The 24,422-nt window shown below is 39.9% G+C and overlaps 1 protein-coding gene across 2 annotated transcripts in view; it reads right to left on the bottom strand.

The window, feature by feature from the left end:
• MED13L (mediator complex subunit 13L) overlaps nucleotides 1-24,422 on the bottom strand; it is a 257,652-nt gene that overhangs the window by 99,076 nt on the left and 134,154 nt on the right. For both annotated transcript variants that reach the window (XM_075534610.1, XM_075534609.1), the window contains exon 4: nucleotides 16,445-16,528. In XM_075534610.1, the coding sequence (XP_075390725.1) occupies nucleotides 16,445-16,528 (84 nt within the window). The remainder of the gene's footprint in view (nucleotides 1-16,444; nucleotides 16,529-24,422) is intronic.

Raw genomic sequence — 24,422 nt, 5'->3', positions numbered from 1 at the left:
TGGCGGCAGTTAGGTGCCATCGAGGTGGTTCTGACTCGGAGCAACCATGTGTATAGCAGTGGGGAATGCCGTCAAGGTCTGTGCCCTCCTCCTGGCTGGTTGAGCCCATGTGGCAAGCACTGTGGAGGGTAGATAAGGTCAAATGAACCCTGAGCAGTCTAATCAAGGGGACATTTGGAACCAAGACTTGATGGCTGAATACCCCCAATCTGAGAATAGTTCCAGAGTCTCCCTAACCCAGTTGCTGCCCGGCTTCCTCCGGACGAATTTTCCCAATTGCCTTGGGTTTCCCATCTCTAACCAGCACATGAATTGCAAGATCTGGTGATAAAACCCTGCCTGACCACATTCTTATCCAAGCCACCCAGAGTCAAAATGTGCCTATCAGACCCACCCCACCCAAGTCCAAGGAGTAGAGTATGCATATGGGTGAGAAACAGGTACAAGTGTAGGCTCCAGGGCCACGCTGCCTCACTGAATACCCAGCTCACCACAGGACCTGGCAAAACTTTGCATGTGTTCCTTAATCTCTCTGTACCTCAGATTTTGCATCCATACACTGAAGATAATTACTACCTAACAGTACTGTTATCAAGATGAAATAATGTAATCCATGAAAAAAAAACACCTCAGAACAGAAGCATACAGTAAATGTTCAATAAAGGTTAATCTCACGCAACCCAGGAGCAGGAATGGGAATAGTGATACCAGGTGGTTGGGGGGTGGGGGGAACCCAATCATAATGATTGATACACACACACACACACCTCCAGGGGGGAGAACAAAGGAAACCATGGGAAAAGGGAGACAGTGGCCAGAGTCAGATATGAAAATAATAATAATCTATAATCTACCAAGGGACCATGAATGGGGGGGGGGTTGATACCAAGGGCTCAATAAAAAATAATGGTGTAAAAAGAATGATAGCAACGCATGTACAAATATGCCTGATACAAGTGTGGTGTATGGATTGTATTAAGAAATATGAGTCCTCAATAAAATGATAAAAAACAAACAACGAAAAAAAGTTAATCTGTTAATTCATTTATATAAGGACAAGAGACTTATTGGAAACTAATCCTGTGGAAATATCATTTGTTCTTTCTTTAATCAGCTTTCCCAAAGCAATAAAAATAAGCACAGAAGCAAGCAATGTTTCTTCCACCCACCCACCTTCATCACGGATTTTCTGGGCAGAGGGCTTAGCACCTTAGTCAGTCCAAGAGCTGCAGAATGGGAGTAAAGACCTTTTTTGGCTGTGAAGAAAATCACTAGAGCGATCACCCCCTGCAGTCCTTGGGTCACAAACTTCACAAGACCACGGTGCAAGAAAACACACTGCAGAAAGTCCCGAACTTTCATTCACAGAGGAAGAGACTGCTGTCCAGAAAACCTGGTGGTGCAACAGATAGGAGGTTGGCTGCTAACCTAAAAGTGGCCTGTTTGAACCCACCCAGGGGCGCTGGGGGAGGAAAATCTGCCAATCTGCTCCCAGAAGACTGGCTATTACATCATGCAGGGTTGTCAGGGGGTTGATGCAAGCACGCCCCGGGTACACAACAACCGCAATTCAAAGAAATCCAAGTCAGAGAACAAATTCACAAGCGCAAGCTGCCGTCAACTGAAGAGGCAAAAACAGGAAGGACAAACCTGAGTTAGGGAATACTGCAGGATAAAGGACACAGAGGCCCACTGCTGGGGTGTGAAGTCCAGTCTTTCTCCACAGTGCCAGGGCCCAAATGGAACCTCAAAAAATGAGTGTCGTCTCTCCCTCTGTGAAATGGGAGTGAGGAACACAACAATTTCTTCAAAAGGTGCTTCCGGTTGTATCATTTACAAGTAACGGAAAATTGGGACAGAGAGCAATAAGAATATACATTCATAAATATTCATTATGATCAGTGTAACTGGTTTGCTCCTCTTGAGAATTTTCAACTTTAAAAAAGCTGTAAGCCTCCAAAATACATATCAATTGTTAGTTTCAATAGTTTTGTTTTAGCCTTCTTACAGCACAGTGTCTGTTGTGCTTCCCGGGTTGTTCTTAAGGAGAGTATTTCACGACGTGCCGGCCTTCAGTACAGCTGCTGTGCGGGTCCGCTGCAGGCTTTCCCCAGAGGAGCAGCAGAGCTGTCCCAGATCGGCGAGGACTCCTGTCTCAGTGCTCTCACTGCACCGTAACGCACGCCATTAACGCTTCCAAACTGTGTATTCCATTCAAGTGGCTTTTTTGGTTTGTTGCTTTTAATCTCTTAAAGTTTAAGCAACTTTTACTGTTTAATATCATCTTAGCAATAAGTAAAGCAGTCCCATATGTGGCCTTTCATACACATTAGGATCCTGCTTGTTTCCCAGGCTTCCATACCTGACTCTAATTATGCCAGGTTTTATGAAGCAGAAGCATCACCCACTCTTGACAATGCAAGAACTAGAGAAATTCATTGCGAGGGGGTATGCCCAAGTGCAGAATAAAGTCAATGAGAGAAAAAGCACACACCATTGTCAGACAGTCCATTCCACCTCCCAGTGACCCGTGCAGGGACAGTGAAACTGCCCATCGTGGTTCCCGGGCTTTCCTTCTTCCCTTACACACTCTCACAGACAAGTTTCGTTAGCAGCCGAGCACTTAACCTCTGTGCCACCCTGGCTCCTCTTACAGGATAAACAAAACCCAACCACTGCCATCAAGTCCATTCTGGCTCATACTGCCCTGTGTCGAGTTTCTAAACCTATAAAGCTAGACAGAAAGCAAATTATCTCCCCCTTCTCCACTGGAGCCCTTGGAACCACCGGTGTTGACCTGTGGTTAACAGTTCCATGCTCAATCTACAGCATCACCAGTGCTCCTTTCTAGTACACACAAAAACTCACACCAACTCACGGCCATCTCGTCACTTCTGACTCATAGTGACTGACCGGGTCTCTCTGGGGTTCCAAGGAGGTAACTGTTCACGTCTACGCATAGAAAGCCTCTTCTTTCTCCTGAAAGATGAGCAGAGGCTTGTGGTTTTGAAGTGCTAACTTTTAATCTCATTGCGTGCCCAAGTTTCACATCTGTCTGTACAATGGGGTTGCTATCATCACTCTCTCAAGGTTATCTGACGATTAAATGAGATGTTTCTTTAAGTGCTAGCTTAATTAAAAAACACTTTCAAAACACTTGGACACCAACCACTCTTCTAAGCATTTTATAAATATTAGTTCATTTAATCCTGATAATAAGTCTATGAAGTAGTGCCAATACTGTAATTATCTCACTTTAAAAAAATCATTTTACTGGGGACACGTACAACTCGTCGCAATCCATCCATCGTGTCTCGCACATTGTACCTTTGTTGCCATTATCATTCTCAAACTATTTGCTTTCTACTTGAGCCCTTATCTCACGTTTATAAACAGAACCATAGAATTAAGCAACTTGTACTTGCTTAAAGTCACACAGCTAGAGAATGGCAAATTTGGGATTTAATTCAGGTTGTCCATCTCTGAATTCATGCTATGGCGGACACAACTAGAGTGCCTCTTGGCATGTGGACAGAACTGGGGCCAGCCTAGCCGCTGATCACCTTGGTCCCTGCGGGCCCTCAGTGTCCAACAAGGTGACACAAAAGAAACACATGGTGCATCTAGATGAAGATCACCTCATATGGAGATATCGAAGGTCACAAATTAGTGCCATTGGATTTTAAAAAATCATCTAATATTGCTCAATAAATGTTCAAATAAAACACCAGTTCATATTTTTGGTCCTACCAGCATCTAACAACCAATATCTATTATAAAGAAGTACTGATTATTAAAGAAACATGCTCCCAATGTATTTAAATATAAAGATTTAGAAAGTTAATTCATGCTTATTATTTTATCTTTCCCACCACCCCACAAACCCCCAGCCAACAAGCCGATTCTGACTCGTAGTGGCCCCGTATAAGGTGTCTGAGTTTGACGATCTTTACAGGAGCAGACAGCTTCCATTTTCTCCCAAGGGACACCTGGTAGTTTGAATTGCTGACCTTGTGGTTTAGCTACCTGATGGTGCAAACAGGGCTGTTTTCTCCTTACTGCCCTTTCTTCTCGTTGACTAAGTAACACGTGCTCCTTGTAGAAAACTAGAAAATACAGGAGTACAGCAGAGAAACGACCATCGCCAGTAATTCATTTTCATCTTTACTTTTGAGTGTAGCCTGACACATTTAATTTTCTGATGATGACAGCTTCTTTCTTTCTTTTCTGAAAACAGATGCAATTTCATGAAGCCCAGTAATTACTACTAAGGTGTTTCAAGAAAGAAATGCATTGTAAGTAGGTGAGAGGCATTAACTTCACTCTTGGCGTCTCTTCAAGCATGAGTGCTTGCTATACTCGGTGGGCTTAGTGCCAACGAAGTCCACTCAATACACATGACTGACTGACTTCAACTAACATGTTACAAAACCATTTAAACAACTGTTGATAAAACTAGTTTTAAGTTTAGAAACTGGCTACTAGTTAATGGCAAATCTTGGAGCTACAATTGTCTCCCAACCTACTGAATAGGTCAAATTACTCAATGGGTACAACCCAAGCACAGCAAGCGGTAGTTTGGTTTCAGATATGCTAGCAAATTGAAACAGAATAGTTTTGTTCGACAAAATACAGTGTCCTCTTATGAAAAAAACTTTCCAGGTATAACTTATTTAGATAAATACTTACGTAAAATACTTTTACACTTTTTTTTTTAACACTTTGGGCTTTATTAACACCAATTGCTCCCAAAGGTCAACCTCAAAATCCAAGCCAAGTACCAATCAATGACAGCAAGGAAGACTGCTCTGTTCCTTTACCAGTACACACACCCCGTTAATTGGCAAACATAAATACTGCTATAGATAAAGTATTGCATTTTTTTTCCTACTATCAAACCGAATGGGTGATTTCTTGTTCATTTTTTTATGAAGCTAAGACTTTTTTTTTTTGAACAGCTAATTAAATAGGTTTTTTAAATTGTTTTTATTAGGGGCTCATACAACTCTTGTCACAATCCATACATACATCAATTGTGTAAAGAACATTTGTACATTCATTGCCCTCATCATTCTCAAAACATTTGCTCTCCACTTAAACCCCTGGCATCAGGTCCTCATTTTCCCCCTCCCTCCCTTCCTCCCTCTCCCTCATAAACCCTTGATAATTTATAAATTATTATTCTGTCATATCTTGCCCTGTCCAACGTCTCTATTCACCCACTTCTGTGTTGTCCATCCCCCAGGAAAGGAGGTCACATGTAGATCCTTGTAATAGGGTCCCCCTTTCCAACCCACCCTCCCTCTATGTTCCCAGTATCACCACTCACACCACTGGTCCTGAAGGGATCATTCACCCTGGATTCCCTGCTTCCAGTTCCTATCAGTATCACTGTACATTCTCGGGTCTAGCTAAACTTGCAAGGTAGAATTGGGATCATGATAGTGTGTATGTGTGTGTGTGTGTGGGGAGGGGGCATTTAGGAACTAGAGGAAAGCTGTATTTTTCATCGTTGCTACATCACACCCTGACTGTCTCGTCTCCTCCCCAAGACTCTTCTGTAAGGGGAACTCCAGTGGCCGACAAAGGGGCTTTGGGTCTCCACTCCGCACTCCCCCGCTCATTCACTATGGTAAGATTTTTTTGTTCTAATGATGCCTGATACCTGATCTCTTCAACGCCTCGTGATCACACAGGCTAGTGTGCTTCTTCCATGTGGGCTTTGTTGCTTCTGAGCTAGATGGTCGCTTGTTTACCTTCAAGTCTTTAAGACCCCAGACACTCTATCTTTTGATAGCCGAGCACCATCAGCTTTCTTCGCCACATTTGCTTATGCACACATTTGCCTTCAGCAATCCTATCATGGAGGTGAGCACACAATGATATGATTTTTTTGTTCTTTGATGCCTGATAACTGATCCCTTTGGCACCTCATGATCACACAGACTGGTGTGTTTCTTCCATGTGGGTTTGTTGCTTCTGAGTTCGATCTTCTTGCAATTTTCTAAACTAGTAACAATATTTAACATTTAAAGCAGAGATTCTTTCAAAGGTCCTGAGTCGTTATTTCTGCTCAAATCAGTCAGGTTAGGATGAACACTCAAAGAACATGGTAAATCGCCATTCATTTACCTCACTTAGTTTTTGATAAAGGACTTCGTATGCCTGGGGAAATTAACTTGCAAAACTTTCCAGCTTCCACACCTTGTTAGATTTAGTGTTAATGAAGCCAGCACTGATTTTTATTACATGCTCAACTGGTTTTCTGGGCAACTTTCTTGATTGCTATTTGAAGAACAAATGTGTCTGTCATTCCGCAGATAGTCCAGTTTACCTAAACAACCCTTTATACTGTTTACAACACAGTGTTCAGTGCCAATGAATATTTCCATATTATAGCAGCAATGATCGAAAGCTAGAACTCTTCAGACAAATTCTATAAAGCCCTGGAGTGTCCATTAACTTCACACTGGTCTCTCTGCCTATGGTTGGTTAGCACACTCAGAGTACACTCATTAGATCAAGATGCTACTCAATCCCAGTGGGGTCTATGCTCGTCTGGACTGGCAAGCATTATTTGACATGGACAAGCTCTACTCCCCTCACACTGCACCATTACCACACTGACACCACCACCACCACCACCACCACTTAAATTCCTGCCATCTTCAGATAGTGACTCACCCCCTGCTATGAGAAAAGTGTTTAGATTAGCTTACCCAAGCATGCAAAATCAGGAATTAGGATCTGATCTGAAATGAGTGGGATTCAATTTTTATTCATGCTAGATGTTGCTTAACCAATTCTGGTCCTGTTTTGCAACTCTCTGCAATTGTAAAACGTTTCTTTAATGGAAATAAGCAGCTAGAGGAAAAGAATTTTTTTTTTTTTAACTGACACCAGAGCACACCAAACACTGTAGTTAGCAAGTAGGCTCTCGCCTGCTGGGAAATGTAGTCAGGACCAGGATTAGCCACTGACCACAATAGCTTTATGAGTCTTATGAAAACCAGCTTGATTCTGCCAAAGACTGAAGCATGTACCAACAAAACTAAAATCAGAGACATTTACTGTAAACAAGGTCCTTAAAAATCGTCTTGTCCAACTTCCTGCTTTCTCAACAAACCATGGTCATGAATCAGTTTAAGTGATTTCCATCCAAATATTCAAGTACTTAATAATGTGCTAAGTATTACTCCATGTATCCTATTTTGCAAAAGGTCCCTTCTTTTTAAAGTATACATATATAACCTCGCCATATGTTGTAGCAGAAAGCACAATGAGATTTCCAGTTCAACTCTGTAAAATTAAGAAATCGATGCATGTTCTAAAACAGTCTCACTCTCTCATAAGAGTAAGAATGAGACACTACAGGAGGCCACAATAGAGTAAATCAGTGGTTCTCAATCTTCCTAATGCCACGACCCTTTCATACAGTTCCTCATGTTGAGGTGACTGCTCCCCCTCCCACCCCACCCCCCGCCACCCCAGCCATAACATTATTTTTGTTGCTACTTCATAGCTGTAATTTTGCTACTGTTGTGAATTGGACGACCCCAAAGGGGTCAAGATCCACAGGTTGAGAACCACTGGATTAAATGCTTTTAGGCTACACTGCTTTTATTCGGGCAGATACTAAGTAAAAGAGTGTAAATAAATTAACAGCTCTATAGTGAAAAGAATTAACATCCTCCAAAAATCTGTTAAGAGTCAGGATTGGCTGAAGAAGGCACAGAGATAAAAGATAACTTGGTAAAAACCCAGAGTCTATTATTGAAAAAAGTAAATGTAGGTTCACACTTTGGCGTGACAGTTTTATTCTAAATGACATAAAGTAGAGCTCTTTGGGACTACGATATTATTTCCTGTTTCCTAACTGATCAGTGAGCCATCATTTTTGTCCCCTTATGGTTGTTAGGTGCGGATGAGTCTATTTTGACCCAATGAAACCTTATGTACAACAGAGCAAACCACTGCCTGGACCTGCTCCATCCTCGCAATCATTGCTGTTGTAGGCACGGTGTCAGTCCATCTCACTGAAGGTCGTCCTCTTTTTCTTTTCAAAGCATGATGCCCTTTTCCAGGGACAGGTCCCTTTCGACAACTTGTCCAAAATGAGATAAAGTCTCATCACCCTTGATTCTAAGGAGTATTCTACTTACATCTAAGAGAGAGAGGTCCCTTCTTCTGGCAGTCCATTTAACATTCTTCACCAGCACCACAATTCAAAGGCATCAATTATGGTTTGATCATCCTTAGGCATTGTTCCAGTTTTCACATATATATGAGCCCCTGAAATTGCCATGGCTTGGGTCAGGTGCACCTTAGTCCTCAAAGTGATGTCTTGGTCACTCTAAATAGTGACTACTGATCTCGCTAATGCTGAATCTGAATGGAGTTTTGTTTGTTTACTTGTTTGTTTTGTCCCGCCCACCCCAGCTTACCATTCATCATAGTTAAGTATGCTGTTGCATTTTTCTCCCCAGCTTACTGTGACCAGAAAAGGGACACAAAGTACTCAAAGCAGCTTTCTTAGCCTTAATCTATTGCATTTCTCTCTCAAATCACAGCCCTTAGATAAAATACTGTTTAACATTAAAATATCATGTCTTTCCTAAGCATCGTTTCATCCAATTTGGGGTTTCAAAAAAGATGATCGGTTCTTCTACTTTAATGACTAAAAAATAAGTAAACAACATTTTACTTTCCTCCCTAATTCTAAATGTGGCGAAATGCCAGGAATATCTGTCCTCCAAAGCAAAGCAGAATCCTCTAAGTACCAAGCAGGCACTAAACTGATGGTTAAAGCAAACCTGCAAGAGGTAGACAGAGGGCCTCATCTCTTTCCCTGATCTCTGTTCCTGTGACCCGAAGACTCAAATTGATTTGAAATACTTGACTACACTAAGGATTTCCCATTTGACAGCTCTCAGCAGGAAGATACAGACCATGTGACTACCACAAGGGAGCCCTTGATAGAGCAGCATTCAGCTTAGCCCCTTAGGGCAAGTGCCCAGACCACTGCCAGTTAATTGAGAGAATGTGCAAGGAAGGGAATTTGGTTCTTTCTTCTAAATGTGCATTTAAATACCCTGCTTGGAGTTTTATTGTGTGCTAGAGGGGTTCATAAAAGAAAAGCAAGATTAGGAATCTTCTTCAAAGCCTTAAAGGCTACTAAGTCTGCAGTCAGCTCTGTGTGCTGGTCTGAGGGGTTTCGTTGTTGTTTGCACTTAGGCTCTTTAGCCTAGAAACTAAAAAGTGAGCTACTGCCAGGTTTTGTGTATCATTTGTCTTTTAATTATTTCACACATGAAGTCTATACCTTTCTCTATTTCCCTTTTCTTCTGTCTTAGGGGGTGCGGGGTGGAGAGTGTTTATTCTTTTTAAAATTTAGGGCAACAGTATAGCAAAGAAATTAAGCTAACTCATCCTTTACTAGCAATATGGCTTTGACCATTTCTCTATCTCTGTATCTCAATTCCTTTAGTTAAAATTAGACATATGGTACTACCTACCACCACCTCTCATTTCCCAGGGCTGCCGGGGTAGACACAAGACACAAGTATCTAACAGTCAATATACACACAGACCATGCCCTGCACCAAAAGAAGATGGGCAGAATTCACAACATCACTGTATCAAAAAGAATAAGTCAACACTCAACCATTTCAAAATATAGCATGTGATCAAGAACAAATGGTGCGGAAGGGAGGAGTCCAAGCTGTCCTGAGGAAGTTAGCAAAAATAAGGTATTCAAATTAATGGGATACCAATAGAAACTTTTCAACAAGCTGATGACTGACTGGGAAACACTCACTTATCTATTCCAAGAAATATAGCAGATAGCTGCCCAGCCAATAAACTGGAAAATAATATTCATGTGCATATCAAAGAAAGGTGATCCAACTAAATATAAAACCAATCGAGTAGTATCATTAATATCACAAGCAAATATAAACTTTGCTGAATATCATACTGACAGGGAGCTGCCAGAAATTCAAGCTGGATTCTAAAGAGGTCGGTCCTGCCGTCAGAGGTATCATTGCTGATGGCAGAAGGCTGTCTCCTTGTGTGACCCTGAACATGCAAAGGCATTTGGTTGTTTGGATCATAACAAACTATGAATAGCATTGAGAAGAATGGGAACCCCAGAACATTTCATTATGCTCATGCAGAATCTGCACATGGACCAAGAAGCAGGCATTTGCACAAAGCAAGGGAATACTCCGTGACTGAAAATCAGGAAAGGTGTGAGTCAGGGTGATGTCCTCTCACAATATTTATTCAATCTTCTCTATGCCGAGCAAATCATCAGAGAAGCTGGACTGTAAGAAGAAAGTAGCAAAAATAAAAATAAAAATAAGTAAATAAATAAATAAAAAAGAAGAAAGTAGCAGACGACGGACAGTGTAAGACATGACAAAATAATAAGAATTCATAAATGATCAAGAGTTCATGAGGGAGGGGGTAACAGGGAGGGGAAAATGAGGAGCTGATACCAAGGGATCAAGTCGAAAGCAAATGTTTTGAGAATGACGATGGCAACAAATGTACAAATGAGCTTGACACGATGGATGGATGGATGGATGGATGGATGGATGGATGGATGGATGGATGGATGGATGGATGGATGGATGGATGGATTGTGATAAGAGTTGTACGAGCCACCAATAAAGTGATTTAAAAAAAAAGAATAAAGTAGCATAAAGAGTCGAGGAAAGCTTATTAACAAGCTTGCTGAAAATGAGAAGTGCTTGAACCACTTGCTGGTGAAGATCAAGGCATGGAGCTTTCACTATGGACTTATTATAACTCAATGTAAAGAAAGCAAAAATCCTCAGACCTGAATCAACAGATAGCATCATGTTAACAGGAGCAAAGATGGTATTGTCAAGGATTTCATCTTGCTTGGATCCACAATCAAAGCTCATGGAAGCAGTAGTCAAAAGGTTAAACAACCTACTGAATGGAGCAAATCTGCTATACAAGACCTCTTTAAAGGGTTCAAGTGCAAAGAAAAGGCTAAGTTGTGTCTGAACCCAAGCCACGGTGTTTTCAATTACACCATATGCATGTGAAAGTTGAACAGTGAAGTAGGAAAACTGAAGAAGAACTGATGCATCTGAATTACGGTGCTGGTGACAAATACTGAAAATAAAATGGACAGCCAGAACAATAAGTCTGTTGAAAGAGGTGCACCGAAAATGCTTCTTGGTTGGGAGGACGGCGAAACTTCGTCTCACGTACTTTGGACATGTTATCGGGAGAAACCAGTCACTAGAAAAAGACACGGTGGATGGTAGAGTGGAGGGATATGAAAAAGAGGAAGACCGTCAAGGAGAAGGAATGATGCAGTGGCTAAAGCAACGGCCTGTAACAACAACTGTGTTTTGTTCTAATGTACCAACTAGAGGGCACCAAACCACAGCATCCATTGATGACTTGAGGATTTGTAACAGATGATTTCTCAAAATAAAGATAAACATGGAGAAGGGAACGTTCTTGTTTTGATTACATTTTTGTTTTATATTACAGATAGTCCCTGATTTAAGACATGTCTGAGGTACACTGCTGCCTCCTCCTACATCTCACCTGTAGTAGCATGTATGACATACAATGTTGCAGAATGTCATGTCTGCTCTCATCAGATCTCCAAGTTTATGCATAGCATTTATAACCCCAAGATAAAAAAAAGATGGCATTCGTTAAGAGGCCAGAAATGGAGGGGAAAAAAACAAACCTTAAAAATGAGGTATTCAACTTAAGTCAGAATTATGTTGACAAGTGAGTCATTAGAATAGAACTGTTGGAAGTAGGGGACAGACTGTCTGTAGTACACTTTTCAGCTCATTTTCTATTCTAATCTGAGGACACACTAAGTAGAATTACAAGGAGCAGAGTAGGTTCCATTCAGTTCAACCCCAGCTCGAAGTATCCTTTATGCTCAGAGTTGTACGTGCCGAGTAGAATAAAAGTAAAAATAATATAATGCACATTGGAAACCAAAACCAGTGTAACTTGTAAATATTCCATCTGGAAAGAGAATAGGAGGAGACTCGATTCTCATTTTCCATAGAGCATGAATTCAAGAAGAGTCTAAAGTTGAAAACAACGCAAAGAATGGCAGCTTAAACATGTGACTTATACATAAAGTGATAACTTTGAGAAGAAAAGAGTTAGAAAAGTTGCCTCAGGGGAGCATTCCAAACGGGAGATCAAAGTTAACTTGAGTTGCCAGGGAAGACAGGAATGGTGAGGGAAAATCATTAACAAAAGAGGAAAGGAGCTTAGGCTATGCTCCAGATTGTGAAGGGCAACTGTGGGTGGACCAAAAAAAAGTTCTGGGGAGCAGAAGAATCAGATAAAATCTGGGTAACATACTAGACACAAAGGACACTTACAATATGTTCTCAGGTTGCAAAATCCCTCATCAAAAGTAATCTACCAAGATCAGAAACAGGTAATTGCATATCAAAAAGGGGGGGTGGTAGTGAGGGGAAGAAGACTATCATAATAGACCAAATATGATCATTTTAGAAAGGAGACCCTGTAGAGGTAAATATTTTATTTTATCATTCACAGATTTCCATGGTATTCTTTATCTATAAATATTAACCTATTCTACCTCATTCATACACACCTACCTATTAATTATATCCTAAAAATAAAGCATGAGTCTCACACTACTGACAGGTTCCCAGCGACAAATGTAACCACTTCTATGAAACACACTTAATGAACGTTTTTGTTGTTTTTATTATACACCTCAACCCATCAAATACAATTCCCCCCTCTGATTACACAAAAGGAAGGCAACAGAACTAGAACGCTAGCTATGCAGATTTAAACATTCACATTTCAAAACTTGAAAAAGTAACTATAGGGCATATAGATCTACCCCCAAAAAAAGTTACGAAACGAGTGTGCACAATCCCAAATTGCTGCATTAATAAGCTATTATTGATTTCCTATCTGCTACTCCTTGTGTTTAAATCAGTGGCAAAAAGCAACAGACACGTAAAATAAATTTACAAAGGAAATTGGAAAACAGAAAAATCAGAGTCCAGGACTGTGTTTGGTCTGGGAAGCAACTCCAGTGGCCTTTCAGACACTCAGTATCTGTTTACATGGCTGCTTACCCTGGGGATTAGGGCTCCCTCCCAGATAGTGCTGGAATGCCTTTTCATCTCTGCTTCCCTAGAAGATAGCACAGATCCCAGCTATCACAACCGTCTGCAGGGTCACATGCCAGGGTGTGAAGTAAAGGTGAGGGAGAAAGAGATGAATGAGAGAAGAGGAAAGGTAGTTTTAAAGTGTTTTAAAAGAACTTTTGAAATCAGAAAATGAGGGGGCTTCAGAAAGTTCATGGGACAAGGGAATTAAAACATATTGAAAAATTTCCCCTTTGAACCTTTTGAAGGCCCCCTCCCGTATTTGTTTTAATAAAGATTTTTTCCCCCTTAGAGCTAAAATATCATCCTTTCCCATGTATATTAGACAGAGTAAAAAGAAGTAAAGATATCATCCTGAGCTTAAGTGGAGAAAACACTCCGATGGAGCAATAAACATCAGCCACAAACCAATACACCCAGCTGGAATATATAATTGCTCACAACTGAACATCTGTATATTTCCAGCAATTACAAGTATCATCCAAGAACAGGACAAGTTTGACCAAGACAGAAGAGGCGGCTAATTAACTCAGAAAATGCATGAGCAAGTTGGTATTTATGTTAACTGAGGTGTGGGCCAATGACTACCAGAAAAGATCTAAGGTCCAAACTGTTATGGGAGGCAATCTATTATTTTCTTTTAAATGGCATTCAAAGGCTAACACACAGACTTCAAATCCTACAGTAATTAAATAAGAGGCTGAATATTAGAAGAGGAATGCCTTTCTAGTATATACACACACACACACACACACACACACACACCAACCCTCCCCAACAGAAATAATTTCTAAACAATTTTCAAAATATTTATGAGGGCTTCAAAGTTTTCACTGAGAAACCCCACTATATTTTAATTCAATTTTCCCTTGAATTTTATCATAAAGCCCCCTTGTATTTTTCATTCCCTTGTTTCAAAGCTAAGGCTTTTACAAGTTCAAATTTAGAAACCAGGAATTTTGTACGTTTGCTTTTAGTTGTCTCTACTCTTTAAGGAAAACCCAAATGTTTCTTTCTTACTATTTCCCTAGGGATCTGAGTGGAAAAAGATATGTCGAAAAAGGTTAAAAAAAATACATAAATATTATACTGACTGCATTCCTCATGATCCTCATGAACGAACACACAGAGATATGTACGTGAGGGTCCAAAAAGTTTTGTGTAAAATTTCATTGTTTTTAATGCCTTTTTCTGAACTTTTTGGGCATTTGGGTCCCTGTGTGTGTATAGACTTCTTTGGAAATTTACTGTCAACATTATCTTATAGCAAACATTAGAACTTTTAGATCTACGAGCAAAGGAGTCTGTTTTGCTATTAATAAGCAGATAGACTTTAGTACATGAAACCATATGTTACTAATTCAACATATGAAACTCATTCATCAATGTCTTTTTGTCACCATTATTAGAATTATTTTAGTAATTTAAAAGAAATGTAGTGTGTTGAATTACATTTTAAATCTATTAAGCAAAAGTATCTTGGCATGTTAGTATTATATTTTTATACTTAGAATATTATTCTTTTTAAGTGTTTTCTTTGGGGAATAATTTTTTTCACTTTTTATAGTGACTTCGGCGGAAATTTACATATCCGATCATTTTTGCATTCAAAAGGCTTATACAACTTATGAACCTTAGGGAGTAATTTTCAAGTAAACTATATTTAAAGTTATTAAAATTAAGGAAACTTCATTTAATTCATTCCACAACAATATTACAAATGGCAGTATAAAGTGTCTAATCTCCACAAAAACCTTCTAAGACAGTAACTACCAATTATCAATTCACTAGCAGCAAAATGAAACAAGAAAAACTAAGCTCAAAAAGCTAAACAACTTATCCAAACACAAATACCTTATAAGCTGGGAGGAAAAGAATGGGAACAAGGCCAAGTCTCCTAAGTCCACGTCCCTCCTTGACAGCACTACTCTGTCCACTCAGTGGCCTTGGTCACAGAGATCCTATTTGAGTGTCCAGCAAAAGCCTCTATGTTCTGCTCACGGTAAAAATGGACAAAGTCTTCTCGTCTACTGAAATCTTAACTTCATTTCCGGTTTTTAAAAAAATCATTAGCATATTATATGCTAAGTATTCACATTTTCTCGGCATACTTTTTTGGAATCTGTAACATCTCAGCACTACGAGGACACAAAATTCCATATTCAGTCATGAATATGGAATCAAAAAGCAATAAAATGATTCAAATGCACTGTTCAAAGATAAACAATCGCCACAAACTAAAGTATGGCAATATAGATGCAATATTTAAATTTAGCTTTGTGAAAGTTGTAAAGACTTTGGGGTTTTAAAAGAGATGGGAAAAGATACAAGGCTTATATGAAATAGTTAACTACCCTTCACTCTTTTAACATAATCGTTTGAAATACAATTAAAATACTACCTAATACTGATGTAATCCTTTTGTATTCCTACATGTCTTCCATCCCTTCAAATGTCAGCTAAATTATGACATGAATAACTGATGCTGACATAGTTTTGTGACTATTTTAGTCAATTCATCAGTGACCAGATTTGAGAACGTACACCAAGAGAGATATACCGTATCAAGAATAGTTAAGTTAGCTCGGCAAAAGTGACTACATACTTAACCATTGAGAGTCACAGACATAAAAGTCAAAACTTTAACCACAGAAAATCCAAAATCTTTAAAGAAAATATTAGAATTCAAAACTACAAATCCATAGAAGACAATCATCAGTTAGGTCAAACCAACAGAACTAATCACCATCTGCTTATGGTTACAATGAAGTCTACATATTGTTCATGCGTAGAGGTAGGTATTTCATCTTAAAGTTTGTTGTTTTGTTCTGTTTTTGAGGGCACAGAGGTTTCTGGGTTTCTTTGAAATACAATCCTTGCTTGGTCAGTACTGAGCACTATCTTTAGCAAGTCATTCACATCATTAACGATGAATAAAGTTCGGACGCATTTGGAAAAGCAATGTACAGTTCTGGTTTTTCTAAGTATCTTACATTGCTCTAAGAGGCATCAATCAATTCTATAAAAACTGTCCTCATTCAATTCATCTGACTTGTTCAAGTTATGCCACTCAAAACTTTAATGAAGAATGATGGAGTAAATTAAAAATCACATACTCATTCCAAATGGACCGTAAAAGGTGGTTTACACATACTGACAATCATCGTTCTAGCCCAAATCTCTTTTACCGAATCCGAACTCCCCGTTACTCAGTACTAACGACAAGCACCCTCCGCATAATCGAACAGAAGCCGAGAGCTAGCTCAACTCACCTTTTGTTGACAGGCTTTTCCTCCTTCTCATAGGGCCGGACAAACCATTTCCCAATCCTGACGAAGTTCTTGTCCATTAGGCACCTGCAACAATTCATCAATAATTAATTCTAGCATTTCAACAACAAAATAACACAGCAAGCTGCTGCCTCAACAACGTATGCAGTAAGAATAAAACATTAAGTGGTCATGATGTCTTCATGAAACTTTTCACTTTCCATGGACTAGAAGAATTCTCAAGGCAAAACTGGTTGACTTGCTCCTAACAGATCTTCGCCCTATATATGTTTGCCAATCACACAGGACTTCTGTAGAAATGTGGATTCCTGGGCAAGGGAGCGTAAGCGGACAGCAGCTTTTCCGGAGTGGCTCTAGGCTACCCTCCAAGCTGACGTGCCCATTCTGCAAGTTCTGATGCTGCCCCTTTTCCTTTTTATTTCTGGTGCGGCATGTGACGGGTGAGCCCTTGGCATGTTTGCAGGAATAAAAATTTAAGAATAGGTTCATCAGCTCCCTCTTGATGTAGGGTGTAGTAATTAAAGCACTCGCTGTTGCTTTGCGAGAACACAGGGCACTGCAGACGTCTAAATGAGGCATCACTGCTCTGCTCCCACCTCAAGTACAACAACCCAGCTTCTGTCTCCAGGCCTTTTGTGTACACGGTCTTTCATGTCAAATCACGAGTCATCTTTCTGAAGATGTTCTGAGCCCAAATTCATGACTGAGCCCAACTCATATAATGTCATTCTGCCCATAATTCAATTGAACCGACAACAATGTGAACAGCTCTGACCAAGTTCACTCATGTGCAGGCAAATGACAACTGTATTGTAACCGCCAGCTGGGCCAATTGTGAGACATCATCAATTATAAGGAGCACACCGATTTCAAAGATATAAAAATGTGAGGGGAAAAAGAGTGTACACTACGGAATTGATGATATAAAATATTTACTAATATCATTCAATGAAATTCCCCACCCCCTTTTTTTTTAAAAAAAAAGCTGTCAGGAAGAAAATAAAAGAAACCTGTCAGAAATAAATAAAAGAAATCTGGATGTCATTCTTTAATATAAGGTCCTCCAGAAAAAGAGTTATACAGCCATTCTTTATTCAATATTCAGGCAATTCTGTACTTGGCCTTTATGTCTATAATTTCCATACCACCAGAAAAACAGTAAACAATTCAAGCACTTACTCAACTCATTACAGGCTAGATGGGTTAGAAAATGGTACCGGTTTCTTCTCACCACCGTGTAACTCCCTTTAGGCAGTGCCAATGAAGAGTTCGCATGGCTCAATCAAAGTCACTGCTTCAACTGGTTTTGCTTTGAAAATGAGTTTCTAAGGCAATCTTCCTTATTCATTGAGGTTTTTTAAAAAATCTATTCTAAAGGAACCCAAAGTCTGTTTTCCTAAACTCATCACATGGACACATTTGTCTCCATTAAGTTTACAATATACACGCACAATACCTACCAAACCCACTGCCACTGAGATAATTTTTGACTCACAGAGACCTTAAAAGGCAGGCTAGAGCTGTTTCTCCCACCCCACCCCCAGGTTCTAAAGGCTATAAATCTGTATGAGAGCAGGCAGCTTCATCTTTCCCTCAGAATAGGGGGTGAGTTCTAATTTCTGACCTAACAGTTTAATAACCCAACAAATAGGCCACTATACCACCAAAGCTCCTTATATCCACTGAGTACTTAAAAGTAAAAAACAATACTTGAAAGGTACATTCACTAGCTAAGAGAATTATCTATTTCTAAAACTAGAATACATCATATCAAATGCTAGGAATTTCCATTAGAACTCTAGTGTTTGATATCAAAGATTCCTTCCTCCAATACCACAATTAATAACAATGACAAGACACACTGTGGAGACCACTATAACCCCCATACCACATGCTTGATTACAAAGCACAGTCTCTCATTTAATTCTTTAATAATGGGATTCAATAGTTGTTACACTGTTAACTCTGGGGGGTAAAGCAGCTAAGGCACAATGAGAAAGTCACCTGTCAAGGTCAAGGAATTAGTGAGCCCTTAGAACTGAGAATTAAGCCTGCAGACATCTAGTCACAGAGCTAGGGTTTTCCACTTACATCATGCTGTCACTACCCTCGAGCTATTATATTTCCCCTCGTGTTATTTCCCCAATTTTTTCCATCTGAAATCCAGGTGCATCTTGCAATTGATAGTTCTATTTACTGTGATAGTATTTTATACTCCAAAAGTTGTTAATAAATTGCAGATGTATTTTAAAATCAGTAAGACTTCAAATAATATCAGGGAGTGGAAGCATCAGGCACAGGATGGCATCAAACACTAAGCACTGTCACCTAGTGGCACTTTATTTAGTATTTACCATTGTAGAATACATATATTTTTTTCATTCGTTCATATATGCTTTGAAGGTCACAGTACAAGGAGATGGTTTATTCCTTAAGAGAGAAACAACATGAAATTTACTACTGGGCCTGGGATTTAAAAAAAAGCTTTAGACAGGGTAATCTGAAAGAAAACAAAATATCCAGAACTAGAGAGGACAATGTGTGAAGTTTATTTCAAAAGCTCTGCCCTTGTGTGAAAGTAAAAGTCATAAATTCTATTTTGATGATTTTGTTCCAAGAAAAAGGGGGGTGAGGTGGACAATACACAGCCAAGAGCACTCAAGGGCAAAGGCAAAAAGCTACTGAAAAGGCTATTTGAGATTCCAACTCTGTGTGCTAATATATCTCCTGAAGTTCCCCTATAGATCATAGCAATGTCAACAAACAGTTATTATTGCTAATATGCAAAACTGCCATGGAAACTACTGATCCTTCCATCTGAACCATCTGGTTACAAATGCAAGTCATAATTGACTTAGGTGATTTTCAACTGCTTATCACTTCCTATGTGCTCACCTCTTTCCTGTCCAGTGGAATGAAAACCTGAGAACACAAAATTATATTGGATAAAGCTGTGTTTTCACTCCTTTGGTTAAGTGCTGGGTTTGCCACAGACTTCATCTCTGCATCAGACCAGCTGGTTGGCATAGATAGTCGGGAAGCGGCCAAGTTAGCAATGTCACTACAACACCTCAGAAAAGGTTGTTGCTGATTGGTGATGCTGGGTAAGGGGGCTCCTTTTTTTCTGTCTTGGCCCCCACCCAGGAGAATTGAGTACTGAGCTGGTTGTAGAGGTGACAGATAGCAGGGAAGGTCACCTTGCTACTCAATAAAAGAGGTCAAAGTAACTCAGCAACTATCAATATTTAGACTCAACTTCCAGAGTCGCAGCTACTTTTGATAAAAAAACAAAACAAACAAAAAAAAAACCCGCATTCACTTTTCAAGAAAGATACAGGAAGAAAAGAGTGGAGAGAGGAGGGAGAACAAAGACAGGAAGATGGGTGGGGGCTGTGAGCAAACATTTGTGCGCACACGGGAACTTCTGCGGGTCCACCTGGGTTAGAGTGCAAAGTGTATCACTGCCCAGGTTTTAGCCTGTAAATTACGAAGGCCATGAAAGAGGAAGTGTGTCTTTGCTCCGTTATCTGTCTGGCATGTGGGGATATGCTGACTCAAGAGCACACTCTACAGAGGCACTAAGTCCTTGGTTCTCAATCTTTTTCAGTCATGAATCTATAGTGAAAACAAAACTACAGAAATGAAAGCAATTATTGACCCTAGTGGCAGCCGTCGTGTTTGCACGCTGGGCTGCAATCAATCACAAGGCTAGCAGTTCAAAATCGCCAGTGCTCCACAGGAAAAAAGGCAGGGGTTTCTACCCACATAGAGTTAGTCTCGGCAACCCACAAGGGCAGTTTTACCCTGCCCTATAGGGTCATCCCCAGTCAGAAATGACTCAATAGCAGTGAATTGCATAGCAAAAGCAGAAACACTGCACATAATTCCATGGGACTAAACACCTCTCTGCAGGAGACTGAGTTTGGAATCTCTCTCCTGAATACTACCACTCACTAATTGCTATTGACCCTGTGTTGGCCTGGAATCCCTTTTTTGTTCCTCTCATCCTTCCTCCTGTAATTTAAATTCCATTCATCTTTCCTAGCCTAGGTCAAGTCTGCACAGTAGTCTGACAATTACACATCAGCACTCTAACTGCTGAGTTGTAATGAGGCATTTCTATGGCTCACTTCTCCATGAAGCTGAGCCTCAAACGCTCAGCTGGGAGTTGTGTTGGAATGACTAGGTTTGGAGTCCAGTTGCATTCCAATACAACCCCCAGCTGAGAATTTGCATTTCTACCCCAAGCTATTGATATACTGACTCAGACTCTAGATTTTAACAAGATCACCTTGGGATCTATAGGAACCACAGGAGGATCTTGTTTAATGTACGTCTATAATTAGGTATATCTCAGGTGGAAAAGCAAATTCTCGGCAGGTCAAACTAGAATAAACCAGTTTGAAGCTCCCATGAAACTCGAAGTTCCTTCGAGGAGCAAAGGCAGTATCTTTCTTATTCACAGACTATTCAACACATATTACGTGTCTACTAGATAATCTGCTTGATGCTCCATTCTACACTAGCATGTGCCCAATAAAGACCTAAAAATACACCCTATGCACTGTGGGTGCTCTCCTCCTACCGTGCCACTGTTCTTGTTTGTAGGCACTAATCATGGGCCACCTTGTACTGTTATTTGGCTTTTCACCAATGAGCCACTCATTGTTTGAAGTAAAACTCTACACATCTCACCTTTCTATAGCCCACCACCTCTCACTCTAGACTAAGTGTACAGTCAATGCTCAACAGGTGGAAAATCACATAGATGTTAAAAAGACTTAGGAAGACTATCACTGCTGTCCAATACTTTCACTATATTTAAAGAACATCCGGTAATTAGCGAATCTTTTCAGGAGAGAAAATTCACACATACAGAGAAGTATACAAGAAACAAACTTTCCATTTCTTACATACTACCAGTTTTGTTTTGTATTACTATTTCTGAGGAGCAGATTATATATTTAACCTGGAAAATAAACCTAGCAGACACATTCTATCTGCCAAAATGTTTCACCTCACCATCATAAATAGAATTAGGAATGGATTACCAGCCAGCCCGCACCAGTCACTGTCATAGGACTTTCAAGCCTGCTTCATTATTAAATGATAACCCGTAAAAGCTCGAAAATATTACATTGCAACATTGCTACAGTACTTTAAGTTCACAAAATGTCTTTATAAGCAATAGTGCTGGGTAATTTGATGGGGGCGGGGTAGGGTGGTGGTCATAAATTGGTTTCTTTTTTACAAATAATTTCCAAGCCCTCCCCCTCTTGACATTAACTGTTTTAAGAAACAGCTGCTTCAAAATGAAATCAGAATGTGTATATGTGCTTCAGTGTCATGCCATATGCTCTAAATAATTAACTACAAATGCAACCCGAGTCACAAATTGGCATGCTGTAATTCCAATCCCAAAGCCACAGTAGGCCTGATGTCGCATTATAGAAGTTGTCTCCCAGCAAGTCGCTTCTCCAACGGTGGGGAGGGAGAGCAGGGAGGCAACCACTGGCTGACTCCTGAACCTGACATGGTGTGGGCACAAGTTATTATAAAGCACAATGTTTCTGTGCCACACCATCAACCAAGCTGTACCTCAGTACCGTCACCAATGACAGAGTTGCTCAGCTATCCAAAAGACTTCTTCCCAGAATCAGAGCCTTAACCTCAACATTCCAATTGATTTTAATCAACCGCACACACTAAGAAGTCAGTTTTAAGACCCTTGGCTTCAGAGAAACTACAACATTCCTAATTTCCAACTAGGATAAATAAACAAACTCTTCTAGGTGTTGAGAAGAGAAAACCTTTTCAATTGATCCCTTCTAACGTCATTACTTTGGGCCCTGGTGGATGCTGTCTCCTCTTGCCAACAAACCCTATGCCTTCTCCAACCTTACAGGCTGGCCCCATCCAAAACAAGCAGAGAAAAAAAAAAAAAAAAGAAAGAAAGAAAGAAAATCCCAAATCACTACTTTTAAACCTTTAGGGTTAACCCCATTTTCCAACTATATTTTTAAAGAAAAATTTAGAAGTCATAAAGTCATAATCCTTTCCCTATTTTAAGACACAACTAAAAAAAAAAAAAGGACACAACTGATTAGTCTTCAGACAAATGTTTTTCTCTATAGACCCTTACCATGAGCTCGATCTTGTTAAAATGTAGGTCCTGAATCCTTATGTCAGGCGTGAAAAGGCAAATAAATTCTCAGTGGAAGGAAGTCCTGGTTTTGGCCTCTCTTTCTCTCCCTTTCCAGCCTGGACCCTTAGGTCTAAAGGACTCCTCCTCTGGCATGCTTTACAGAATTACACACTGTACACAAATTCAATAAAATGGGAATTTATCAATTCCTCATTTCTTGCTACCCTTATCACATTCTACCCAACGACTCTCAACATAGCATTGCTATAGATATCCATTTCTTCAACTAGGGCAGAACCCACCACCATGCTCTAGTGAATATATTCATTACTTTGAAATCGGCGCTCCACCACACTCAAGAAGACTGTTCATTATCCCTTTGAAGATCACAATACCAGTGCCTGCTGAGGGCTAGGAATTTACAAGTACAGTAGTACTGGTATGATTATAGTTCCCACTTTCTTCTTCGCTGATTGTCACTGTACTTCTTCAAATAAGAATATCTTACCTCTAAACACCAACTCTTGGCAAGCCAAGCAGCTCTGGGCCAAAGGCAATCTGAGAGCTGTGTAATAAACTACCGTGGGGTGAATCTGCTGACAACCCATTAGGGAAGCAGCAGCAGTGGACTACTTAGAAGAGCCATTATATTTTACAAATGTCAAATACCCACAGATTAAAGTCTCCCTAAGTAAACATGGAAACGATAGAGCATAACTGCTTCCAAAAAGGTATGTAATCTTCCATTGTATGCAAAGCAATAATTTCAGTGGGGGGAGGGCAGCATTCCATCAAAATCACCTGATGTAAAAACTTAAGAAAATAGAAACTGAAATAAAACATGCTGCTACACATAATGTCAAGTTGACAGAATCGTGCCAGAGACTTTACGTATTTCTACAAAGCTCAAGATTCTCATAGGTGGTCCCACATATGATGCAAATCGGTAGGCAATAACAAAAAATGTGGGTGATGTGAACCCACACATTTCCTGGCCTTTCTAAAGCTTTTTAGCCCAGTATTTTACTTTGCTTTCATAGATTCAGTGAAAGAGGCATGGTGTGCTCTGAAAACTCACACCAATTACAGATGCACTGGTGGGGCACTGGATTAAGCAGCATTTGAACCCACCAGCCACTCTGCAAAAGAAAACGGAGGCTATCTGCTTCAGTAAACCTAAGAGCAGCCCTTCTGAGCCAGAGTCTACTCGGCAGCAGTAAGGGCATCAGTCATAATAACCTAAAAGCAACAGCCACTACACCGCTTAATATTAGCAAGCACTTCAGGATGTTGTTCCCATTGGTCTGTTCAGTGAAAGCACTCTTCCATTCATGAGGAATACGAGACAGCCTAAATTGAAAAGATGGAGTGTCACCTGTGACAAGTTCACTATAAATATACAACATTATCTCACTAAATTGAAACACTGATGAGAAACCATCTGAACTGGTGAATTATTTGGAAAGAAACTGAGGAAGAAAAACAAGAGGTGGGTTAGAGGGAGAGAGGGAGGGAGAAACAGAGAGAGACATAGCTCCTTTAAAGTATATACAATAACTTGAACTAATAGCATGTTTCAAATGCTAAGTCCTATATAACTTATTCTAATAAATAAAAAGAATATTTGGTATTAGAATTCCTAAAACAACTCATTATTTTAAGTAAATTAAACCTGTCTCCAAAGACCTTATTAAACAATGTTTTATCCTTAGCAAGCTTGTGTTATATACACAAAACAAGGACAAATTTTTCAGCGTTGTTCATGTTATATTAGCATAGTTCATAAATAACTAAAAATCAAATTAATGTTATTCT

Source organism: Tenrec ecaudatus, chromosome 16 (genome assembly GCF_050624435.1).
Source record: "Tenrec ecaudatus isolate mTenEca1 chromosome 16, mTenEca1.hap1, whole genome shotgun sequence".
Classification (NCBI taxonomy): domain Eukaryota; kingdom Metazoa; phylum Chordata; class Mammalia; order Afrosoricida; family Tenrecidae; genus Tenrec; species Tenrec ecaudatus.
The sequence above is the reverse complement of the archived record's forward strand: the minus strand, read 5'-3'. Positions and strand labels throughout refer to the sequence as shown.